This window comes from Dermacentor silvarum, chromosome 1, assembly GCF_013339745.2.
Source record: "Dermacentor silvarum isolate Dsil-2018 chromosome 1, BIME_Dsil_1.4, whole genome shotgun sequence".
In the NCBI taxonomy this organism is placed as follows: domain Eukaryota; kingdom Metazoa; phylum Arthropoda; class Arachnida; order Ixodida; family Ixodidae; genus Dermacentor; species Dermacentor silvarum.
Genome location: NC_051154.1, coordinates 167,496,534 through 167,517,894, shown reverse-complemented (window position 1 = coordinate 167,517,894; position 21,361 = coordinate 167,496,534). Strand labels below are relative to the sequence as shown.

At 47.3% G+C, this 21,361-nt stretch overlaps 1 protein-coding gene across 1 annotated transcript in view; it reads right to left on the bottom strand.

Moving 5' to 3' along the window:
* Positions 1-646: 646 nt before the first annotated feature.
* Positions 647-21,361, bottom strand: part of LOC119436373 (RYamide receptor) — a 54,284-nt gene continuing 33,569 nt past the window's right edge. The window contains exon 2 of the mRNA XM_037703197.2: positions 647-1,107. Within this exon, the coding sequence (XP_037559125.1) occupies positions 790-1,107 (318 nt within the window). The 3' untranslated portion in view covers positions 647-789. The remainder of the gene's footprint in view (positions 1,108-21,361) is intronic.

Genomic DNA, 21,361 nt, shown 5'->3' with positions numbered 1-21,361 from the left:
CACTCCGAAGGCCTCGAACGATGTTTGTGCCGGATACGTCGTCTCACCAAGCATATTACACCTGCCTCCCAACGCCACTGCGTACGCACAGTATGTATGTAACGTAGAGTTGGGCCATAGCTGGAATGTATGCATACTTTAAATCAGCGTGGAAGACGACGGCAACACGAAGAGAAGGACACAGGACGAGCGATATAACAACTGAAGTTTATTAACAACAGCCCACAAAAGGATATGTATTGTGTATTGCTTTTGTGTATTGCTCTTAATAAACGTCAGTTGTTAGACAGCGCTCGTCCGGTATCCTTCTCCTCGTGTTGCCGTCCTCTTCCGGCTGATTTAAACTATACGTATTTATGTATACTTACACGCATGCTCTTATGTACTGCAAAGTTGTCACCGCACGTGCTAAAACAAGTGACGTGTATATATTTGTGTGTGTTTTGGGCATGGGCATGGATGGCCTGTAGGGGTTTACACGTGATTTCATTTCGTATACGTTGCTTTACCCTCGAGTGCTTTGCACGATGATCTCCGGCAGCTGCCGCACTGAAGGCTGCTTGCGAGGTATGCGCCGCGTCTACCAGCTATATACCACAGCTGCCGCGAGCCTCTCTGGCTTCGCACTATCCGGGGCGTCTTGCCAGCTGCTCGATCGAGCTGAAGCTCTCCGGAAAAGTGCGGCGTCAGAGTGACGCACGCGAAGAGGAGGGTAGGCGCGGACGCGTAGTACCTGCAATGGGACACAGAGACGGGCATCGCGGCGCACTCGGTGCCTTGGGCGCTGAGTCAGAGAGCGTTGCTGTTGGAAGTCGCCGCCTTCTTGACGTTGCAGGTAGACACGAAGCACGAGGAGCGCCGGCGTGTGGCCGGCAGGCAGCGGAACAGCGCCTGCAGGCCCGCCCGGAACTTTGCGTTCATCCAGAAGTAGATGAGCGGGTTGTAGCAGGCGTGGCTCATGGCCAGCCAATGGCAGACGAACCACATGTAGCCGATGCCGCTCACGTCGTAGATGGACGGGTACTGCTCCGACACGACGATGAACAGGTTCAGTGGGAGCCAGCAGAGGAGGAACGCGGCCACGCAAGCGATCATCATCTTGATCATCTGCGCACCCAGGTAGCGCACGTCACACTCTTGCGCCGCAAGCATGCACTGCCTCCCCCGCAGAAAAAAAAAAAAAAAAAAATTAGAGGCGAGCACTTAAACAGCGGCACCTCACGCTCTAGAACTTCATGTCCGCCCAGAGCCGAACTATACGTTTATCGGGCACGTTTTTAATTTTCTAATGATAAGCTTACACACCTCTCGACATGTGCTGTTTGCCGCCACCATTCGCTCCATTCGGGAAGTGCCCGCTAACAGCTGAAGACACTGATAAATTCAGTTATGCTGACATCACACATTGTATAACTCCGCTCATAGTAAATGCATATGTGGGCACTCAGTGGACTCTTACGCTCCTGCGGTATAAACGTGTCCATGATCTCCAAACACGTACAGTAAGCATCGGCCACCTTGGAGCTGCAATTGCCCACTATACGAAGCGTCCTTATATTCCTCCAGGCCCTTTGTTACATGAATTCTATTGTGGTTACGTACGCACGCGCCGCGACGTGCTTGACTGAGCTTCACCGATTACGAGTATTTTCCTTAGCTGGAATATTGTAGATGAAATTGTGTTGCTGAAATATCCACCCCGGCAATCCGAGGAGCACCAGGGTGGATTAATAAAGGGGTGGTTCGCTTCGGCTAAATCAATAAAAATTTTATCTAATGTTAAAGCAATCCTGCGCACTCAAATAACTACGACCCCCCTTAAACTTTTCCTTATAGAAAACGTTTATCTTTGCATCTAGTGAATAATCCTGACAAGGTTCTTCTGTGTAGCGGTGTACGTGAAAACGGACTGACAGTAAGCGTAATCGAAGCACAAAAGTAAATAAAGGGGAAGAGCAGACTGGAAACCACACATTGAGGAAAGTGCGCAAGTCGTGGCTACCAGTATCAAAATTACCACGATGTAACTGACATTATTCGTTGTGAAAGATTTGTACGTGCTAGAAGGGTTTAGAGTGCAGAGATTGACATTAAACACACATATGATACTTCAATACACATAGATGTTTGAATCGGGCACATTAAAAAAAAAAATTCTGGGGTATTACGTGCCAAAGCCACAATATAATTAAAAAATTTACACCGTTTAAAAGTGAATAAGGGGTGTAAATTATGTTACAGTGTGTGGTCGGACTCGCGACCTCAAGATCATCAGTGCAACGCCATAGCCGCTAAGCTCCCGTGGTGGGCGAATCCGGTACATAAAACCGGGAGAAACTACGCGCACGTAATCAAGAAGACCACCTTGCTGTCACATACCACCTGGTTTCATCACAGAGACGAAAAAAAAATGAAATCCTCTTCTTGAAGACGGAAGACTATTCTGTGCTCTGAAGAACGCCGATAAACTGGGTTGCGCGGAGGCTACGTAGGGGAAATGCTCCAGGCACATTTGATCGTGCCAATTAAGAACGCGAATGCCATCGCCATTCGGTGCTGTAAATTGGGTGACAGAACTGCATTCGCGAATCGGCACCTATAGCTTCGAACCGTGCCATCATGACATGAGCGACTGGCGCAGCTGCCGTAATACGTAATAGGTTCGCTCTGAACGTGAGAGAGAGATGGCTTTCACCAGCAAGAAAGAAGTAATTAAGGGAAACTGGCATGAGTTTTATGGGTCCATGGAGTTTCATACCAATATATTATATTATCAAACTCTAAGCATGGTTTTAAACGAAAGTACATTTTTGCCCACACTGACATGGACACTGTTCTAATATGCGCTGTTGTTGTTGTGGTATCGAATAATGGTCCGTGAAGGCATTTTCTCGACGATGATAGCTTTTCCCCACCACTATACTGTTTAAATCATGTCCCACTCATGTAAAACTGAACAAGTAACTCAGCGCAATAAAAAATACAGACACAAGAAAGGGAGAAACAAGGACAAGCGCTACTCACAACTTGTGAGTAGCGCTTGTCCTTGTTTCTCCCTTTCTTGTGTCTGTCTTTTTTATTGCGCTGAGTTACTTGTTCAGTTATGCAGAACCAACTAGCCCAACAATCAACTATTCTAGAATACACTCATGTAAAATTGAGGGAAACAAACATGTTGTGCTGACACAACGACGCTTACCAGTATTTCATTCATCGCGTTAAATCACTTTGATTCTAATATAATACAGGCAGTTTTACTGCGTATTACTGTGTGTTTTACTGCGGCAGTTAAGAGCTCGGTATCCAGGTATACCTGTAACATCACGGTGGGAGCCTCGGAAACGAAAATAAATTACGAAAATGTTCACCGATTTCCACAGCCACATTTCTTTTCAGGCGAAGAAAAGTTGTGTTAGGGGCTTACTCTCCGAGTTCACAAGACTATTTTAACGGGGTCAAATTAGAGATAAAATGAAATTAAATTATGGAGTTTTACGTGCCAAAACCACGATCTGATTATGACGCATGCCGTAGTGGGGGATTCCGAATAATTTTGACCACCTGGGGCTCTTTAACGTGCACCTAAATCTAAGTACACGGGTGTTTTTGCATTTCGCCCCCATCGAAATGCGGCCGCCATGGCCCGGATCCCGCGACCTCGCGCATAGCTAGCGAAACACCAAAGCCACTAAGCAACCACGGCGGGCAATTAGAGATAGCATCTGAATATATAACATTATTCCTTAAAAGTTGTTGTTCCTTTGTGAAATGGTGCAACCCACTCTGGGGGATCGGCCATGAATCGGGCGGTGTCTTAACAGTACCCAAGGACAAACACTCCTCAAGCAAGTAAAATAAGCCCAACTAGATTCCTGGACGCCTGTCCATGGTGTTCCAACAAACCTACACTACAACATATCACATGGGAGTGCCTGGAAAGGCTTTTATATATTACTAGCCCATACATAACATCCCAACCACTCATTTTAAATAGGCAGTGGGAGGCATGGCTTGCGGACGAGGGAAATCTGAACCAAGCCCAGCGAGCCGCTCGCGCCAGTGGAGCCCTGGACTAAGGGCCCAACCACGCTCGCTTAATTTTTCTTTTATTGCGATAGCAATTATATGGACACTTCAACCGGATTTCTGCCGTCGCCGTCGTCGTGAGGTTCCATATAGATAAAATCTTCGCCGCGTGCCGTATGCCCGAGCGGAAGCGTGCGGGGACGCGCGCTATCACGGAGAGCGAACGCACTCAATCTCCCACGCGCAAGCAAGGAAGCGGGAAGCCAGCGCCGGAGGGAGGGGGGGGGGGGGCGGCGCACTTCTACTCTGCCAACAACCGCGCTCGTCGCTGGCTCGCACCGTCGCTTATCTCCACACGGCTCTGACCTTTATGGGCTGTGCATTCGCCGCTCAGTTTCCGTTGAAGCGATAGACCGCACGTACCTTAATTCGCCCGCTGCTGCGGCGTATGCGCTTGCTGCCAGCGTTTTGACAGTCGTTGTCTGCAGTCATTCAGTGTGATCTATTCATGTTTGTTTGTGCGCGCTCACACCACGCTTGTTCAATCAGTTCGTAATAGTCGGGCCACATTTTCCAACGCACGCTACGCATGCAACGCTGCCCGGGTCGGCAGTGCAGCGCTACAGGTGTGTCCCTTCGCACGCGCTGCCCACGGGAAGCGCTTCTCATCAACACCACCGTTTCACACGCGCCTTCTCGTGGTCATCGAGTCTCTCTTCATGTCGGTCTACTTACGCAGCAGCACACCTGCTTACTTAATCAGCTCATGTTTACTACAATTCATATTGCTACCAAAGCCGCTCACCTTACTTCGTGTGACATTGGCTGTGTTGCTATCGCATTCATTGCTTCGCCCTTAGGGCGGAACTGTGACATTAAAAAAAAAATAAAGTTTCTTTCCTTCCTTCCTCAAGCAAGCAACACTTATTCTCGTTGTCTTCTCCTATCTCACAACAACAACAACAACAACAACAACAACAACAACAACAACAACAACAACAACAACAACAACAACAACAACAACAACAACAACAACAACAACAACAACAACAACAACAACAACAACAACAACAACAACAACAACAACAAAATAATTGCTTTATGATCTTACTGCGCTCTACAAAATGCCGTTAACGAGTGACATAAAGGTAGCATAAAATATGAAATTACTTCTTTACCTATTTACTTTACCCCTTAAAGTACACAGGGGTAAATTAAAAAATGTTGTCGCAGTTTCACCTGAAAGGTGAAGCATCAATTGCGATAGCAAATTTGTAGAGAGCTATACGGAGTAGTGATATTAGCTTTATCAGCTGTATAAACTTGGACATGCAGCAGCACCGGCAACGCGCAGAACTGTTGTCGACGCCATCGGCGTTTTGCCCGCGTTCGCTCAAAATGCGTGCGGCGTTGGTGACTGTTGCCGGAGCCTCTGATATAAATAGGCACTTGGTGCCGCAGCTAAACGTCACCTCCCTTCCCTCCCCCTTCCCCCCCTCCCCCACGGCCTCTCGCGCATTTGCATGAAGGTGCGTTTGCTCTACATATATGGTGATTGTAAAGGAGGAAAGAGACGCCTACTTCTGCAGCCCTTAAGGAAGCACGGCGCAGAACGCGCGTTTGTTCTCCGCCGTGCGTTCACTCCCCGTGAAAGAGCGCGTCCCTCGCGCCCTTTCACTCTCACATACAGCGTTCGGCGGAGCGCGGCCACGATTTCATCTCCATTGACGTCATACGGAACCTCACGGCGACGGCGACGGCGACGCCGACGGCAGAAATCTGCTTTTGAGTGTCCATATAATTGCTATCGCAATAATAAAGAACAGGGCCGACGTCGTCTTCTCTTCCAGTCATTCATGGCTGAAGATAGCGTGACTGCCAGGTCAGTGAGGTCACAAAACGGTTTTAACAGGTCGCATTTAAGGTAGCATAAAAAATTATGAAATCACTTTTGTTATGGAAATTCAACCTGACATTTCTTGAGAAATGTACAAATGTGCTACGCTATCAAGCGGCGAGTTCCTTATTAGCCAGCCCTATGGCTTCCGAGAGTTACGACGCCGCTATGTTGGTTGCCTCGATGCTCGCCTCCGAGTTTCCGCGTAGCTGAAGCGTACACACACCGTATTCAAGCCAAAGTTCCCGCAAAAAAAAAAAAAAAAAAAAAAAAAAAAAAAAAAAAAAAAAAAAAAAAAACCAGCGGCCGTCACAGTCTCTCTTGGGTATTCCGTTGTTAAGGCGTACATCTTCATAGGAGTTGTTCCTTACTCATGCATCTGACTGAGAGGAGAATTACAAATTTCGCCATGTCATGAATAACTAGAACCGCAGTGCACAGTGGTGTTCAACTGAAGACCAATCATGAGCATTGTGTATGTAAACATTCGTTCGGTCGTGTAAGACTGCTGCGCTATAGGTGAAGGGATACTTCGCAGTGGAGTTGCTTAGCGAAGTCATTGACTCTGTATATATATTAACGCCAACACATCTGCCCAACCAGGCTTGGGCACACGAGTACGGTCCGCTGACAAACGAGCCACGTAATATTTATCAATGTTAAAATTGTCAGTGAAATCGAACTCGCACGCCGAAGGCTAATCCAGGAATTCGAAGCTGGAACTAGTTCTGTACGTGCAGTAAGCTTCTTACGACACTACACGTAACTGCAGTACCAAAGCAGCTGGGTAGATCATTCTGCCGAAAATGCTTGATGGCTAAACCGGCGTTAAACAGACAACGCTTGGGCTCACAATGCGAAAGTCACGCACTTTATTAAGTTTCCCCCGTCTGCCGTGAACGTGCTAGAAATATGGCAGAAGTACCGATGGCGACAAGCACGAAGATGCTGAACGTGAAGCACAAGAGAAAAGCGCAGAGGATTTGTTTCAGCATGTTGGCCCAACTTGCCAGCAGCGACCACGATGACAAAGTTCGCAACTTGTTGCTCGAAGAAGCAGGTTGTTTTTTCTTTCTTTTCCGAAAGCACCCAAAGGAACAGGCCAAACGTAGAGAAAGAAAAGAAAGAAAGCTTCGCGATACTGGCTGGCACTTAAGAGTTCCGGAAGCGCATGGGGTCGACAAAAAGCTCTAGAAACTGCAGGTGGGAGGCGTGCAGGCCTCACTTGTCCTCCTGGTCGATCAGGTAGTGTCCACAGCTGGGCGAGAGGCGAGGACCTTGGTCGGTCGCCGCCAAAGGTCCGGGGGAGGTGGCTCAGTTGGACCGGTACGGCTCCTCCGCGAGCGATTCGGCCAAGTTCGCGGTGACGAGGACGCACACACCCGTGAGGATGCTGATCAGGGCTCCGAAGAGGGCCTTGGAAAAGGTACTCGAACGGTGCGTCTCGCTGGGGATGAGCTCGGCAACGTGCGCAACTCGAGCCGGGGATGCACTGGAGCCGCGGTCGGCGGCTGCTACGACGCGTTTCCTCGGCTCCCGGGACCGGGAGTTCTTGCGTCGTGTGGTCATGACGCTGCGTGCAGAGGCTCGAGCCCGCTTGCTAGATCTCTGCGCCGCCGCTTGCAAGGCCAAGCGAGTGCGGGGTGGGGCAACGCTCGGTTCCATAGAATGGTAGGATGCGCACTCCACGAGCAGCGATCCTTCTTCGTTTTTCTCGAAGCCACTGTCTCGCAGCCGCGAGGTGCAGCGAATGCGAACGCGGGTGCGCGAGCGAGCTGGTGGCCAGCTCGTTAGGGCAAAGAAGACAAAAATCAAACATTATGGTGGGAAAACCGACGGGCTCATTTTGCAAAAGATACAGTTAGCCTACAGGCACATAGTCTTTTCAGTCAACAGTAAAAATGGCAAAAAAATCTGGGGCCAGATTCACAATTCTTTTCTTTCGTAAGTGCTCTTTGCCATTGGCCGGCCGCCTTAGATAATAATTTCACTTGCCTCCGGATTGGCTCAAATTCTTTCTTACGAACAATTCTAGCGTAAGACGTTTTTCTGAATTCGGGCCCTGCTCTTCTAAGAAACTATACCGTTTATCGGCTCTATGTCCGTAATCTCACCAACTCCACTTGTTACTCTTCCTCTCGAATTAGAATGTCAGCTACACCCCTTTGCTCTCTAACCTTACGCCTATTAGTTTTCGTTGCGTAGTGGGTCGCGAAGTCTTTAGATTCTTCTCGGGCTTCTGGGTTACCTCAAACAACACAGTTCTCTAAATTTCTGTAATTATCTTTTAAAAGAAATAAGCCCATGTCACCACTGCGTAATTGAAGCCGAGCAGTAACGAAATCAGGTCTACATAGCAGAAATCCCCAGACTAGCACCACTATCGAGATAGCCACAGGTCCTCAAAGGCTGCTACGAAATGCATTGACGTTATTATCATTATTTTTTTATGTACGCTGCGCGCGTACATTGCACTGGTGTTATTGGGTCCTGATAGCTGACGTCCGAAAAACAACGCTCGGGTACCGTGCATTAGGTGCACGCTAAAGAAGCCCAGCTATAGTCAAAATAAATCAGGAGTCCCCCACTACGGCGTGCGTCATAATCCGGTCGGGGTTTTAGCACGTAAAACCCCCAGAATATTAATAATAGAAATAAAAACATTCGCGGCTACCACGCGCTGTGGGAATAGGTTTAAGTGAAGCTTTCATTGTTGTTGATGGAGAACGCTGTTTTAATGCGATTAGTATTCTTTGGATACCTGAAGCCCTTTTCAGTCTCTCGGTGTCTAATGAACAATATGGGCTGATCCCAAAATTAGTGCAGTCTAAAAATGTGCGCCCAACCTCATTCACGGCACTGTTCTATGAAAAATATTATAAATAAATGGGTAGGCTGTATGATCACTAGGGTACAGAAATGACATTACCAAATACAGTACTCGATGTCGATGAAGACGCGTATTAGGGCGCACGCGTAATCTGATCTGGCTGTGGTCCCACACTTGGGCTGTGCTGTGTTCCCTGGATGGTCTTGGTGGATGCTGATGGGCTGGTCCCGTCGTTCACCTTCATTGCCGTCGCAGACGCCCCTACTTGTGGCACCGCCGCTCGCGCCCGCTGCACTCGTAAGTGGTTGGGGCTCATGCGCTTGCGCTCCCTATGGAGGCGGACACGTTCCGCCGAAGTCAAAGGCGGCGGGCGATGATTGGCAACTCTCTGTTACGGTGGCTAGATACCCATCTAGCCACCGTATCTCTGTCTTACTGATCTAGTCTCTGCAGACTAAATCATACCATTACTGCACCCTACGTGTAGAACGCGAGGGTGCCAAAGCCAAACAACCGTCAAATTTCTGCGTCAAATCACACACTTGTAAGCCTTATAACTCATTATGAGAGATAAAACTTTATTGTGTCCATGATGGGGTCTGGGGGCGGCGGGGGTTGGGAGACTAACCCCCAGGCCTCCCCTTCCTCAGACGGCGGCCAGCCCTTGCTTTCTGGCGGCGTCTTCGGCCATCCGGACGGCCCAGAGCTCATTATGAACTCATTAGAACTCATTATGAGCACTGGTTTGAGTTCAATGAATTATACCTTTTATGGCATGAGCTCTTTCAAATGCGATCACTCCCGCTCGGATCGACAAATGTGCTGCCGAGCTACGCATCTGCTAACGCCACGCGCGAGGATACTTACCTCCGATAGCGCCATGCGTGGCGCTACAAGGGCGCATTTACGCACGCGACACATGCGTTATCTGATAATGGGTTATTTGCTCTACACAACGATACCAAAGCAAGGCGCGCGGTTAGCACGGTTGTAAAGATATGAGCAATATTATCGTTACATGTTTTTCTTGCATGCGGTTTTAGCAAGCGACCCTCTACTGACCGAAATGAAAGACGCTTCACGTGAAAAACCATTAAAATTTATCCGGTGCTGGGCGGAATCGAACCCACGTCATACGGGTTCTTCAATCACAGCAGCCCAACGCCTTTTAGCGCGCTGCGCCACGAATGCCCGGGGGGAGGGTGATATTTGGTGGCATTGTTCGCACGCACCGGCGCGCCACGTATCTCGGAGGTCGCGGGCGGACTTCGCGGACGCACACCTAGATGGCGCCGCGCGTCCAGAGGGAAGCGCGAGAGAGGAGCGCGGCTCCAGTTCACGCCTTATATGCATGGTGCGTTGCAGCGATGGTATTAGAGAGAGTGTCGCTACATTGCTTCTGTGCATTTACGTCGACATTCGTCGTGACATAAATTCTGCCGGATGTTTGGTGTAGCGATCATTTGTAAACTTGCATAAAACACAGGACCAAGTATCAAGACCGAGTACAGACCATGAATCTGGCGGGGAGACGACGAATGCCAAACCTCAGGCAAGAGGCAAAGAAAGCTTCGCTTCAAAAAAAAAATCATTTAACGACACTAAGCCTGTTCAGGTTGAAGGGCTCAATAATCGGAATTTCGCTATATGCTCCATGCTATACTTTAAAAAATAGGCCCGAACTAAAAGTGCAACAGTGAAAAAAATAGGTCTGCAAGTATGTTGCATTGCAATGTGTATTACCTCTCCGCATCTCGACAATAGACGCGACGAGGGCTTGGACGGTAAACGCGCTCCTCAACCATCAGCCCAGCCGTCAGAGAAATGCAACACAGCGCCCCCATCAACACACAGCATCTGAACCTTTAGACGCCACGTAGTACCAGCGTGACAGCACGTGTGTCGCAAAGCTGGTTGTCAAGTTGGCGTTCGGCGACGAACGCGCATAGCAACTCGGTTGCGCGAGAGCAGGCGCTCTTACGAGTACACGGCAAAAATCCCAAAGAAATCAATTGTGTTTATGATGCGCTATCAATGATGTGCTTGACGGCGTACGAGGTCTGTCCCAAAAGTTCATGCAGTACTTCAAAAAGAAAAATAATTTCCCAAACTTTCGGATGCATCAATGTCGTCACTTACAAAAAAATGTACATTGAGTTTCAATTGACTGCGCATCAAAATCAATTTGAGTCTATAAAAATAAATTCAACGTCAATTCTTAATGAGTATGCTCGGTAGAGATTAATTTGACTAGAGACAAGAAAGCGTCAATTGACTCACACTGAATACACGTTTAATTGACTATAGTGATTATAGTTAAGACAGCGTCAGTTGAGCCACACTCGATACACATTTAATTGACAAGATATTGAACACACTCAAAGTGTCAAAATCGAAAGGCATTCATTAGAATGCGGTTTTATATTAGTAGACTTATCTGCTTTTGTGTTGTATATTAGGTTACTGTAAACATACAAGCATGCCATCGAGATTTATCGTGTAATTGCGTAGAACAGAGATGCCCCCACTGGCGATTCACCAGGGCTATGTAAATCTGTTGAAATGTCTTCGGTGTAGATAGCGTGAGCAGTGTGTGCATGTGAGTGTGTCGTGTTAAAAATTAAGAAAAAGAAATTATGGGGCTTTACGTGCCAAAACCACGATTTGATTATGAGGCACGCCGTAGTGGGGGACTCCGGAAATTTGGACCACCTGGGGTTCTTTAACGGGCACCTAAATCTAAGTACATGGGTGTTTTCGCATTCTGCTCCCATCGAAATGCGGCCGCCGTCGCCGTATCCGATCCCGCGACGTCGTGCTCAGCAGCTCAACACTATAGCCACTGAGCAACCACGGCGGGTTGAATGTGTCGTGTGTATCTGTTCTTTGTAGGGCTTGCTCTGTTGTTTGTGTAGGATGTGAAAGAGTTATTATGACCGGGGCTAGCTCATAATGCAAATCTTAAAAAAGAAAAAGAAAGCAATTTTTTCTTGGTCTTTAGCGACATTAGGAAAATTACTCCAATAATTGTCGAACATACGAGACATCGGCCTATTTTCCTAAATATAGCAAGTGTCACTATTATGTTTTGACAGACCCAATAGGCGTTCAATTGACCTATAAAAATATATTTACATTTAGAACACGGTGGCCGATCTGTTTATGAAACTCAGTAAGAAAGTTTCATAAAAAAATTAATTTACACAAAATAGTCTTTGGAGAGAAGTTAATAGAAGCTGACTTAAAACTTGGTAGAAACTTTTGTAAGGGCTCCCAGTACCCTTTCAGTATTATTTCCTAAAGCCAGCCTGCTTTCTGGGATGATATACATATACTCCCGACTAGGTGCAATACACTTGTTCCACCCCTTCTTCCATTGCTGGAAGCACCCTTGGAAATCCTATCCTGTTAAGCGCTTCAGCAGCGATGGCGTTTCCTTTTGAATTGTGGTCCCATCCACAAAACTCTGGCCCCGGAGCACCAGTTTGTATTCGACAAAAAAAAAAAAAAAAAAGAGAAAGAAAAGAAGAAGAAAAAATGCAATTTGCAGGGGCTAAATTTGGAAAGTAGGGACGGAGTTCCAGCAGTGTGATGGCATTTGCGTGCCAAAAACTCACGCACTATCGATGCATAGTGCTCAGGAGCATTATCGTGGTGAAGGATCCAGCGCCCTCGTTCGACAAATTTGGTTGCACGCGGCGCACACAATTTCTCGGGCACTTTAGGACTTCCACGTATAAAGCTGCATTGACAGTTTGACCTTCAGGTACAAATTCCAAGCGCACAATTCCAGCTTTCATTTTCCACTTGTTGCTCTGCGACTTCAGCTCGATGTGGTATTTGTAAATGCAAGTTTCCTCACCCGGTGACGACCCTTTGCAACAATACATCGCTGCCGTCTGAAATTTTCCAATCAGTGGAACATTCTTTTCATCGCAACTTTTGCTCAATAACCAGCAGTATAGGCGCCATATCTTGGCGCAAACCTTTTTTACTTTCAAACTTTTAGTCAGAATCCGGTGAATGGATGACCTTCCCTAACCAAGTGCTTCTGATATCATTCTAACGGTCATTCGGTTGTCACTGCAGCACAATAGAACGCACACGATCGACGTTTTCGTCATCTGACGGGATCCCGGCCACGGCGGCCGCATTTCGATGGGGGCGAAATGCGAAAACACCCGTGTACTTAGATTTAGGTGCACGTTAAAGAACCCCAGGTGGTCTAAATTTCCGGAGTCCCCCACTACGGCGTGCCTCATAATCAGAACTGGTTTTGGCACGTAAAACCCCATAATTTAATTTTTTTTTCATCTGACGGTGCACGCTTTCAGGTGCTTGGTTGGTTGGTCTTCTTCCCAAGCACTAAGCCCAACGCTCTTGTCTTTGGCGACCTGACGAGCACCGGTTTATTCAATTCGCCACGACATGGCCTGGCAGATTAGAAGAAGTTTTCATGTAGCCACTGCGGTGTTCCTGATAGATAACGTTAGACACGAAGAACCATTTTGACTGCTACATAATTTTCATGGCTTGACACGAGCCGATCGTTTGCTGTTGTCGTAAGTTGAGCGGAGAGATCGCTGCAGAAACCGCGAACGATGACGCTTGCTCTTGTCTTGTAGCACAGAGAACGGAGAGCGAGAGAAACAATACTATTATGACGTAGTGACGTGACTGCGGTGGGCTGTGCATTGTTACCAGCTCAGCCACACGCACGATGCCGTGTCGAGAGCTTTGTGGACACAGAAGAAAAAAAACTCTCGAGTGATTGGGGCCCATTTATCCGTTCTGCCGTGCGCACGCTCTTTCGAGATTGATCGACAAATGCATCGCCAGCGAGAAATACATCATTTTTTTCCTACATATTGCCAAGTGTCACTGTTTTAAAGTTTACCCATTGTCCATTATACATATATTTCGCTGTTATCCGGTTATCACTCTCGCGCATGACGCGCGTTTTCTATCCGAAACTTCGTTAACGTTGTCGCTAATTCAATAGTGAGAAGGTGCGTTTAATCATATTGCACGTGTGACGTGAGCAGCGTTGTACACGGACATCCACTTTTAGGAGAAACACCTCATTAGTATTCAATTGCTCATTGCAGCTTAAATATAGGGCATGAAATCCGGTCGAATATTCTTCCAATGATAAATATCAGAATTACGCGTAGTGTAAAGTACATTTACGCCACGTAGTGGAGTAAACCCTGAATCAGTGTTGTACACGCTCCTTTAAAACAAGAACGAAAGCTCGTTCCTCGTGCCTTCCCAATCTTGGAACGAGTTCCCGTTACAAGTTACTTTAATGCGAAAGGAACGCGTTCCAGTTACACTTCTAACATTGGAACGTGTCGTTACATTAACGTTACATTTGTTTTTTTAAAATTAAAATATGGTGTCGGATAATCCTGCGGCGAAATAAAGTGAGCAATTTAAAACTCACATCGGACTACGTATATTATACGAACTTGAACATCGCCGGCAGCAGATTATCTGGAGATAAAAATATCCCAAAGAAACGCTCCTAGACAATTTTTTTTTCAGGCAGCACCGGACATACTCCAGACATGTCTAACTGCAACTTTGGTGCTCGTCTATTACAAGTGCAACACATACGGCACTTTCCACTTCGGTCTTCAAATGCGCAGTCAGGATACCGCGCTTCAGATCTGCAAATAGAAAGTTACTCAGATGCACCAATATAATAAATTTCTTACACAAGAAACCGCATCGAAAGGAACAATGCATATGCGTTTAATGAATGCTGATTCAATATTGTAGTATGCGTTGAAAAAGAAATGTTCAGAATAGATATTCGCTATTTAGTAAAGACCCTTGTTTGAACTCGGCAAGAGTTACATCTCGATGTTAGTGTCCGACAGGCCGGCATGGCGGAAAGAAACTACAGGAGGGAATGTCACGTGACAATCTTGAAGCCTAGTCATAAAAAAATATAATGGAGAACTCGCGAAAGAAAATGCACCATAGTAACGTGAAAGGCAAGCGGTAGTGCTTTGCGCCTCACTCGGTCGCCTATCCGCCCTGCATGATGTGCTGCATACGTGCGTGGAATGTTTTTGAACGGTGGCACGTTTATTGCCGTGGAACGTTTATAGAAGGAACGCAGTTCCCTCTGCCGTTCTTTTGTAAAAATAACGAGTTACCGCTACAGTTCCACCGACCATTAAAGGAACGGTGGCGTTCCTCCGTTCCTCCCAAAAGGAACTAGTTCCAGGAACGCTGTTCCTTGGAACGCCGTTCCGTACAACACTGCGCTGAAGGTATGCTACCTTGAATATTAATGACGTGTTTCCCCTAAAACTAAAAGGCTATGCGCCCGAGGGTCATTTTCGTAGGAGATATAGGTGAAGTAGAGTGACGTCAGTCGCCGCGAAAAATTCGCCGTAGACGTACCCCACTCACGCGGGCGAGGCAACCGGGGAGAGAGGTCAGCGTTAGCAAATTACTCTGGCGGCTTCTACTCTCGACACCACTCTTCATTTCTTCAAATTCACCTTGATGCACGCTTCAGATGTAGTGTCTAAAATGCACGAGAGTTGTTCGACCAGCGAAAAAAAAATTAAGGTGGCACCAACGCTTAATTTGGTCATCGCAGTGGCACACATGCAACGCGCCTTCGCAAATGTGATAGGTCTGCCAGCCACAACAATGAAGCATTTGCGATATTGTCACGTAGTAGTGACGCTTAAGAAAACAGTCGTAAAACTGTGTATGACGAAACTGATTCTTTATTGGGCGAACCTGTGCCCACAAAAGCAAGCTACACTCGAAGCACAACGATAGCGGCGAACACAGTCGGCGATCGTCGAAAATCTGATTAGCGGCGAAACGCGTCGGCTTTTACACGCGAGTCATCGAAGGTTCCAGATTCATCCCTGGTGCCGGCGTGTCTTCCAGAAAGTTCTAGACAATTCGTGTCGCTCACACAATCAGATTACATGAGCGTCGGTGACCACCGACGACGGATAGAAGCATCGATAACGTTCGAGAAGCTTCCTATGCAGGCGCGTCCTGCGCCGAGCGATAACGTTTAACATTTGTTAGCCGGTGGAAAGCGGCCACCGGTGAAAGATAAACATGTATACGTGTCAATATGGTTGCCGCCCTATGAAACAGCAACTTGGTAAAGGTTCTCAGACACCAGCACGAAATTCCGCTGTCTCTCCGCCAAGCGGGGATCGTTTGTTGCGTCCGGGTAGAAGGTCCCCTGTCTCCGGGGATACGCGACGGGGGCACGCCTTCTCGCAAAACTGTTACGTCGTTGTCACGTGATGCGCGCTCCCCGCATTGACCGCCGGGTTTTCTCCGCCGTGTGAATACCCCTCAAGCGACCCTATATATTAGACTCTTGGGAGATCACTATAACGCCGACTAGAGTTATTTTCTAAGCACACTGTAAAGAGGGTAGTCGAAAGCGAGATGCATGATTGCCTCCTCGAAGCCACAGCTGTCACATGCAGAACTGCCGGCCATTCCAATTTGTAATGAAAAGGCATTCGTGAATGCCACGTTGAGCCACAGGCGGTACAGAAGTGTTTCTTCGGCTCGCGTTATTCGAGGCGGAAGGCAGAGCTGCAGGCACGGATCCAAGCTATATGGAGACGAGTGTGGGTAAATTCGGTCGAGCTCCAGTGCACCAGAGCAAGGATGAGTGCCAGCGCGCTAATCTTTAGCTGCATCCGTTGTCGACAGTGCACATTATTGTAGGCAGATCGAGCGACCTCATCCACATGTTCGTTGAATAATAAACTGCAGAGTATACACGAGGGGCTCCGAGATCTGCGGCCATTGACGGCATAAAATGAGTTGTCTTGAAGTTGATGATAATGAACTTTGTGAGATTGACCGCCACATCTGCTTAGCTTGCGAAGGGAACCACAGCATCCGTGCAAACATGAAGGCCACCACTGATCTTCGCATGGGGGAATAGCAACGTGGCTGCTTGAAGGGCTAAAGTGAAGCTGCCTCTGAGCTCTATTTTTGATGCCAGGAAAGCTGAGGAGGGCTTGGAGTATCTACGCTACATGCACCCGACAAAGGTGGTTCGAGTGGGCTTGTCGGGCTGAAAACCGGTCGTTGGGTTCTTGTAAACGGTAGCAGGTCGGCCCGAGCGACCGTCGAGGTAAGTTCGGTAAACTGGGCCTGCATGGGATGGGTTGACTGGCCCAGCCCCCTTGGTAAGATGCATGTAAATGTGGCAGGGCCTGGCTGGGCCAGCTAGACTTCTGACTACACCATCTCGCGTCGACCACGTAAAAGAAGCTGTAGTGTGTGCAGGCACCACAGCGATAAAGATAGTACTGTCAGCGTGAACCTCGACGTCACAGTGACAATACTGCTAAACGCTGAGCGCGGCCGTGTACTGGTGGTGTGCTGGTTGGACCGAAAAAAAATAAAAAAAAAATAAAAAAAAATAAGAAAGGGTCAACCAAGCGTCGACGCTAAAGAAGACGAGGTAGACGTAAGTACATGGTGGTTCAAAGGATTCGATGACAAAATGTTGATATCTCTCTATTCTGTCCATGTCGATCTCTTGTTCGTGTTCATTATTCACTCATTTCGTCTCTGATTAGTATTGTATTTCACGCACAATTGATTGACGCTTTCTTTCTTTTTTTAACCAAGAGGTCAGGTAGGTCGATCGAGGAGATAGTGCAGTTTATGGTGCTATGTGGCTATTTGCCGACTGCATTGGCGCTAATTACTCCTGTACCGTTTATTTCACCAACTCTGCGACTAATTATTGCTTCTTGCAGGCACCACCGAAGCTGACTTCTAGACATCATTGCCTCGCGCGAGCGCTGCTTAGTCCAAGCGAACTCTCGCCACTTCCCAACGGTGTGCCGTACAATGGCTTTGCCTCAACATGTATGTATCTACAGCGGTGCACCCTTTACAGGGGTATAGTGAAATCTACGCTCGTAATTACTCCCGTACCGTTAAAGGGGCCCTCACCAGGGCTGGCCATTTTGAGCTGACAAGCGCAGTGCATACAATGCGAGCTAACGATTGTGTTTGCTAAGTATTACATCCCTACGCGGCGCGGAAAGAGCTTACATTTCAAACTAAACGCCGTTTGCCCTTTTCCTTGTGGGCACCGCGCTCCCAGCCGGAAATTTGAAGTCAATAGCCCACGTGCGCCTACGTACTTAGCCGTGCTGTGGCGTCACTCATAGTGACACCTAACTTCGAGAAGAGAATTATTCAAGGCAACATCAGTTATTTGTTTATAATCTGTTGCTTCAATAGACAAATTAAAGTTTGGAGAAGTAATAAAACATACAAACCGAATGTCTACGTGTTCTTGTTTTACTTCGTACTGTAGCAAGAGAGATGTACTTGCATTTCGTCTGTGTGTTCCCACGTCATGCAGTCGCGCGCGCAGAGAACAAAACTACGTTCTTTTCTACCGTGTTCGAGCGCCGCGATCGTGCTTCTTGATCCTCTCGCGTCTGCCTCAGTGCTCGTGATTGTGACACTGACTTATAGCGCTAGTCAGGTGTTTTCGTCCAGAGCGCGCAAAATCGCTTGCTGCGCGCGAAACGAGACAAACGCAATAGCTCGCGCGCGAGACCGTCACCGGTAGTGCCCCACTCAGCAAAAACTCGTGCGAGAGAGAGAGAGAGAGAGAGATAGAGAGAGAGGAAGAAATGTGGGTCCGTGACGTATTCGTCACGCGATCCTCCGGCTCCTGTAAGGGAGAACACTGGGGAGGAATTTCGCTTGCAGAGGCTACACGGGAAAAGTGGAGAGAGTGTCTATGTTGGCGGTGGCGCTCGATCGCCTCCTGAAATCATGTGTTCGCGGCACTTCACATATTTATATCTCTCCTATGAAATAATTTGAAAAATTATTGCGGTAGAACACTCCTAAGAGGACACGTAACAACTTCCAGGTTCGTACGACACTCCAAAGTAGCGATCCCAGATGCGCCAAACCCGTGTGAAGCCAGCTAAGAAGACCTTGTCTTCAACATATGTCCTTTCTTTCAGAGGCAGCAAGAGAATATACTATGCTGAAAATAAAATATTGTGTACGGTAAGGCAAGATGATCGCTTGAAAGATAGCGGAATGATGCAGGAAAGAAGTTTAATGTGAATAGGTAAAAGCAAACATATTTTAAATTTATGCTTATTTTGCGGTAGTTGTTTGTAACTCAATTTCTGGTTAAGTTTCGCATATGAGATATTACAGTTATAAACTGGGAGATTATATTTATAATCTAACCCGCATGTCGTAGAAAACAAACAAACAAACAAACAAACAAACAAACAAACAAACAAACAAACAAACAAACAAACAAACAAACAAACAAACAAACAAACAAACAAACAAACAAACAAACAAACAAACAAACAAACAAACCCTGTATAAAAGACCCTGTACGAAGCCACCGATGAGGCACGGCCGGGAGATAAAAAACGTTGATAAGGGTGCATGGTTTGCTATACAGCTGAAAGACCTAAGTCCTGGAACGTTCACTGGCGCCGCGTCTAACCCCGTGACATCGACTAATTGCGTGACTTCTTGGGAACTGCGTGAAAAATTGCGTGAACTCCGTCAAGCGAGCTATATCTTCACTAATAAAAATTCCGAAGCCTAACCGACACTCGGTGGCTGCGTGGTATCCGGAAAGTTTCTACACCTCCTTGCGAAACATCGGCCTTTGAATGTGGCCGCTCTCTTTATATGTGCGAATTTCAGACCGAAGCATGTTTTTCACGCTCAAAGGATGGAGTGGGGGAAGAGATGGGGATGGTAAGTTTCAAAGAAGGGCGTGCTACTTCAGGGCAGCTCCATGAGTTTAATCAAATCTAAGTGCGCCATTATATACTGACACTATGAGCTGCCAATGCGTACGGTATACCTTAAAAAAAGAAAAAGAAAAGAAAGAGAGAAAAAGAAATTCAAATTTAAAGGGCGTTAACGGTGAACCTCTGACGAAAGCGATGCTCTTGCTGCTCGTGCAAGGGAAAGGTGAGCGACCGTTGCTTCAGCAAATGTTGATTACGCTAATGAAGAGCCACTTCATGGGACTCCTCGTCGTTACGCCACTGATTCCTGTGTGAGCGCTATGCATGTTCCCCCTGAATGATACGCAAAAAGGCAGCGCATTCATATTCACGCTAATATACGATAAGCGACGTTTCTTTGGGCACGCTTGTCAACCACGTGGCCCGGAGGGGCCAATGCGTGAGAACAACAAGAAAGGTATAACTAAGTGCTGCGACCCTATCACATACATCAGTAAAAAGTCCACTTTCTTTGTTATCAAGTCTTTTTCATCGCTCCTTGCCTTTCTACCTTCTCAAGTGTACGGGTGTCTTCGCAAGCAAATAAAGCGTGCTGCGCACTGCTCTTGTGTATGGAATGCCGCCTAATCAGAGTTGCCAACATCCGAAGGTAATTTTCGCCTAACTTGGATAGAAAAATTCCCCAGATTTTCCTAGATTTAGGCAAAATGCGGTTATTGAGCATGTCCTCTGTAAGATAAACTGCGTATGTGCTGTGCAAGTACACTGGATATTTTAGTTTTGGGACTTATTTATATAATCGTTTGAAAGGATTTATTGGTGACTGTGCTTAAGCAGAAATGATGTCACAGTGCAAGTTGCAATGCTTACTATAGCATTTATTCGCACACAGCCTTAACAATGTCAAACGTAGGAGCAAAATTGCTCCTATCGAGACGTTTTGGTTACCATCATACATGCGGTAATAATAATGATAATAATAATAATGAAGTATTAATTTTTTTGCGAGTATGCTTGCAGAAACTAAGGAAAGCAGAAAAAATATTTCCACCTCCATTCTACCCTGTGAAAGTGGATGTACAGCGAAGCTGTTGCCGACGTTGCACTAACGCCACCACCACAAGGCGTCGCAACGTTGAGGTCAATGTAGCGTCCGCGACCTCGTTCGCGCCCTTTCCGTTGGTGCTTCGACGCCGCGGTGCACGTTCGCGGCGTCCATACGCTTGCGCGTAACCCGCGTTCACGAAGTGAACGTCACTGTAGAGAGAGAGAGAGAGAAAAAGTCATAAGGGAAAGGCAGGGAGGTTAACCAGGCTGAGCCCGGTTGGCTACCCTGCACTGGGGAAGGGGAAGAAGGGATGGAAAGAGGAGAAGGATGAGAGAAGTTTACACCTTTCACATTTACACTGTCAAGTGTTCATCGCTGAGTTTCGTCACAGGCGGCTATACAGGCTTGTGCACTTCAAAAAACGTAGCAGCGCCTTTGTAGCCCTGTACATAGCAGACGCACGAGGCCACGGGCCCAAGATCTTCTCCACCGTAAAAGGCCTGTCGTCTAAGTGCCCCAAAGCCGTCCGAAGGGCAATCCTCTCTTCCTCGCATCTGGGGCAGTCACATGAGAGATGTCTGGTGGTTTCCCCAACACCACATGTGCTGCAGTGGGCACTGTCCACCATTCCAATTAGGAATGAATAGGAGTTTGTAAAGGAAACTCCTATTCGCAGGCGGCACAGTAAGGTTTCTTCTTGTCGTTTAAATCCAGGTAAAAGTTGTAATTGCATCTGTGGGTCCATGGCATATAGACGCTGGTTGGTAAACTCTGGTGTATTC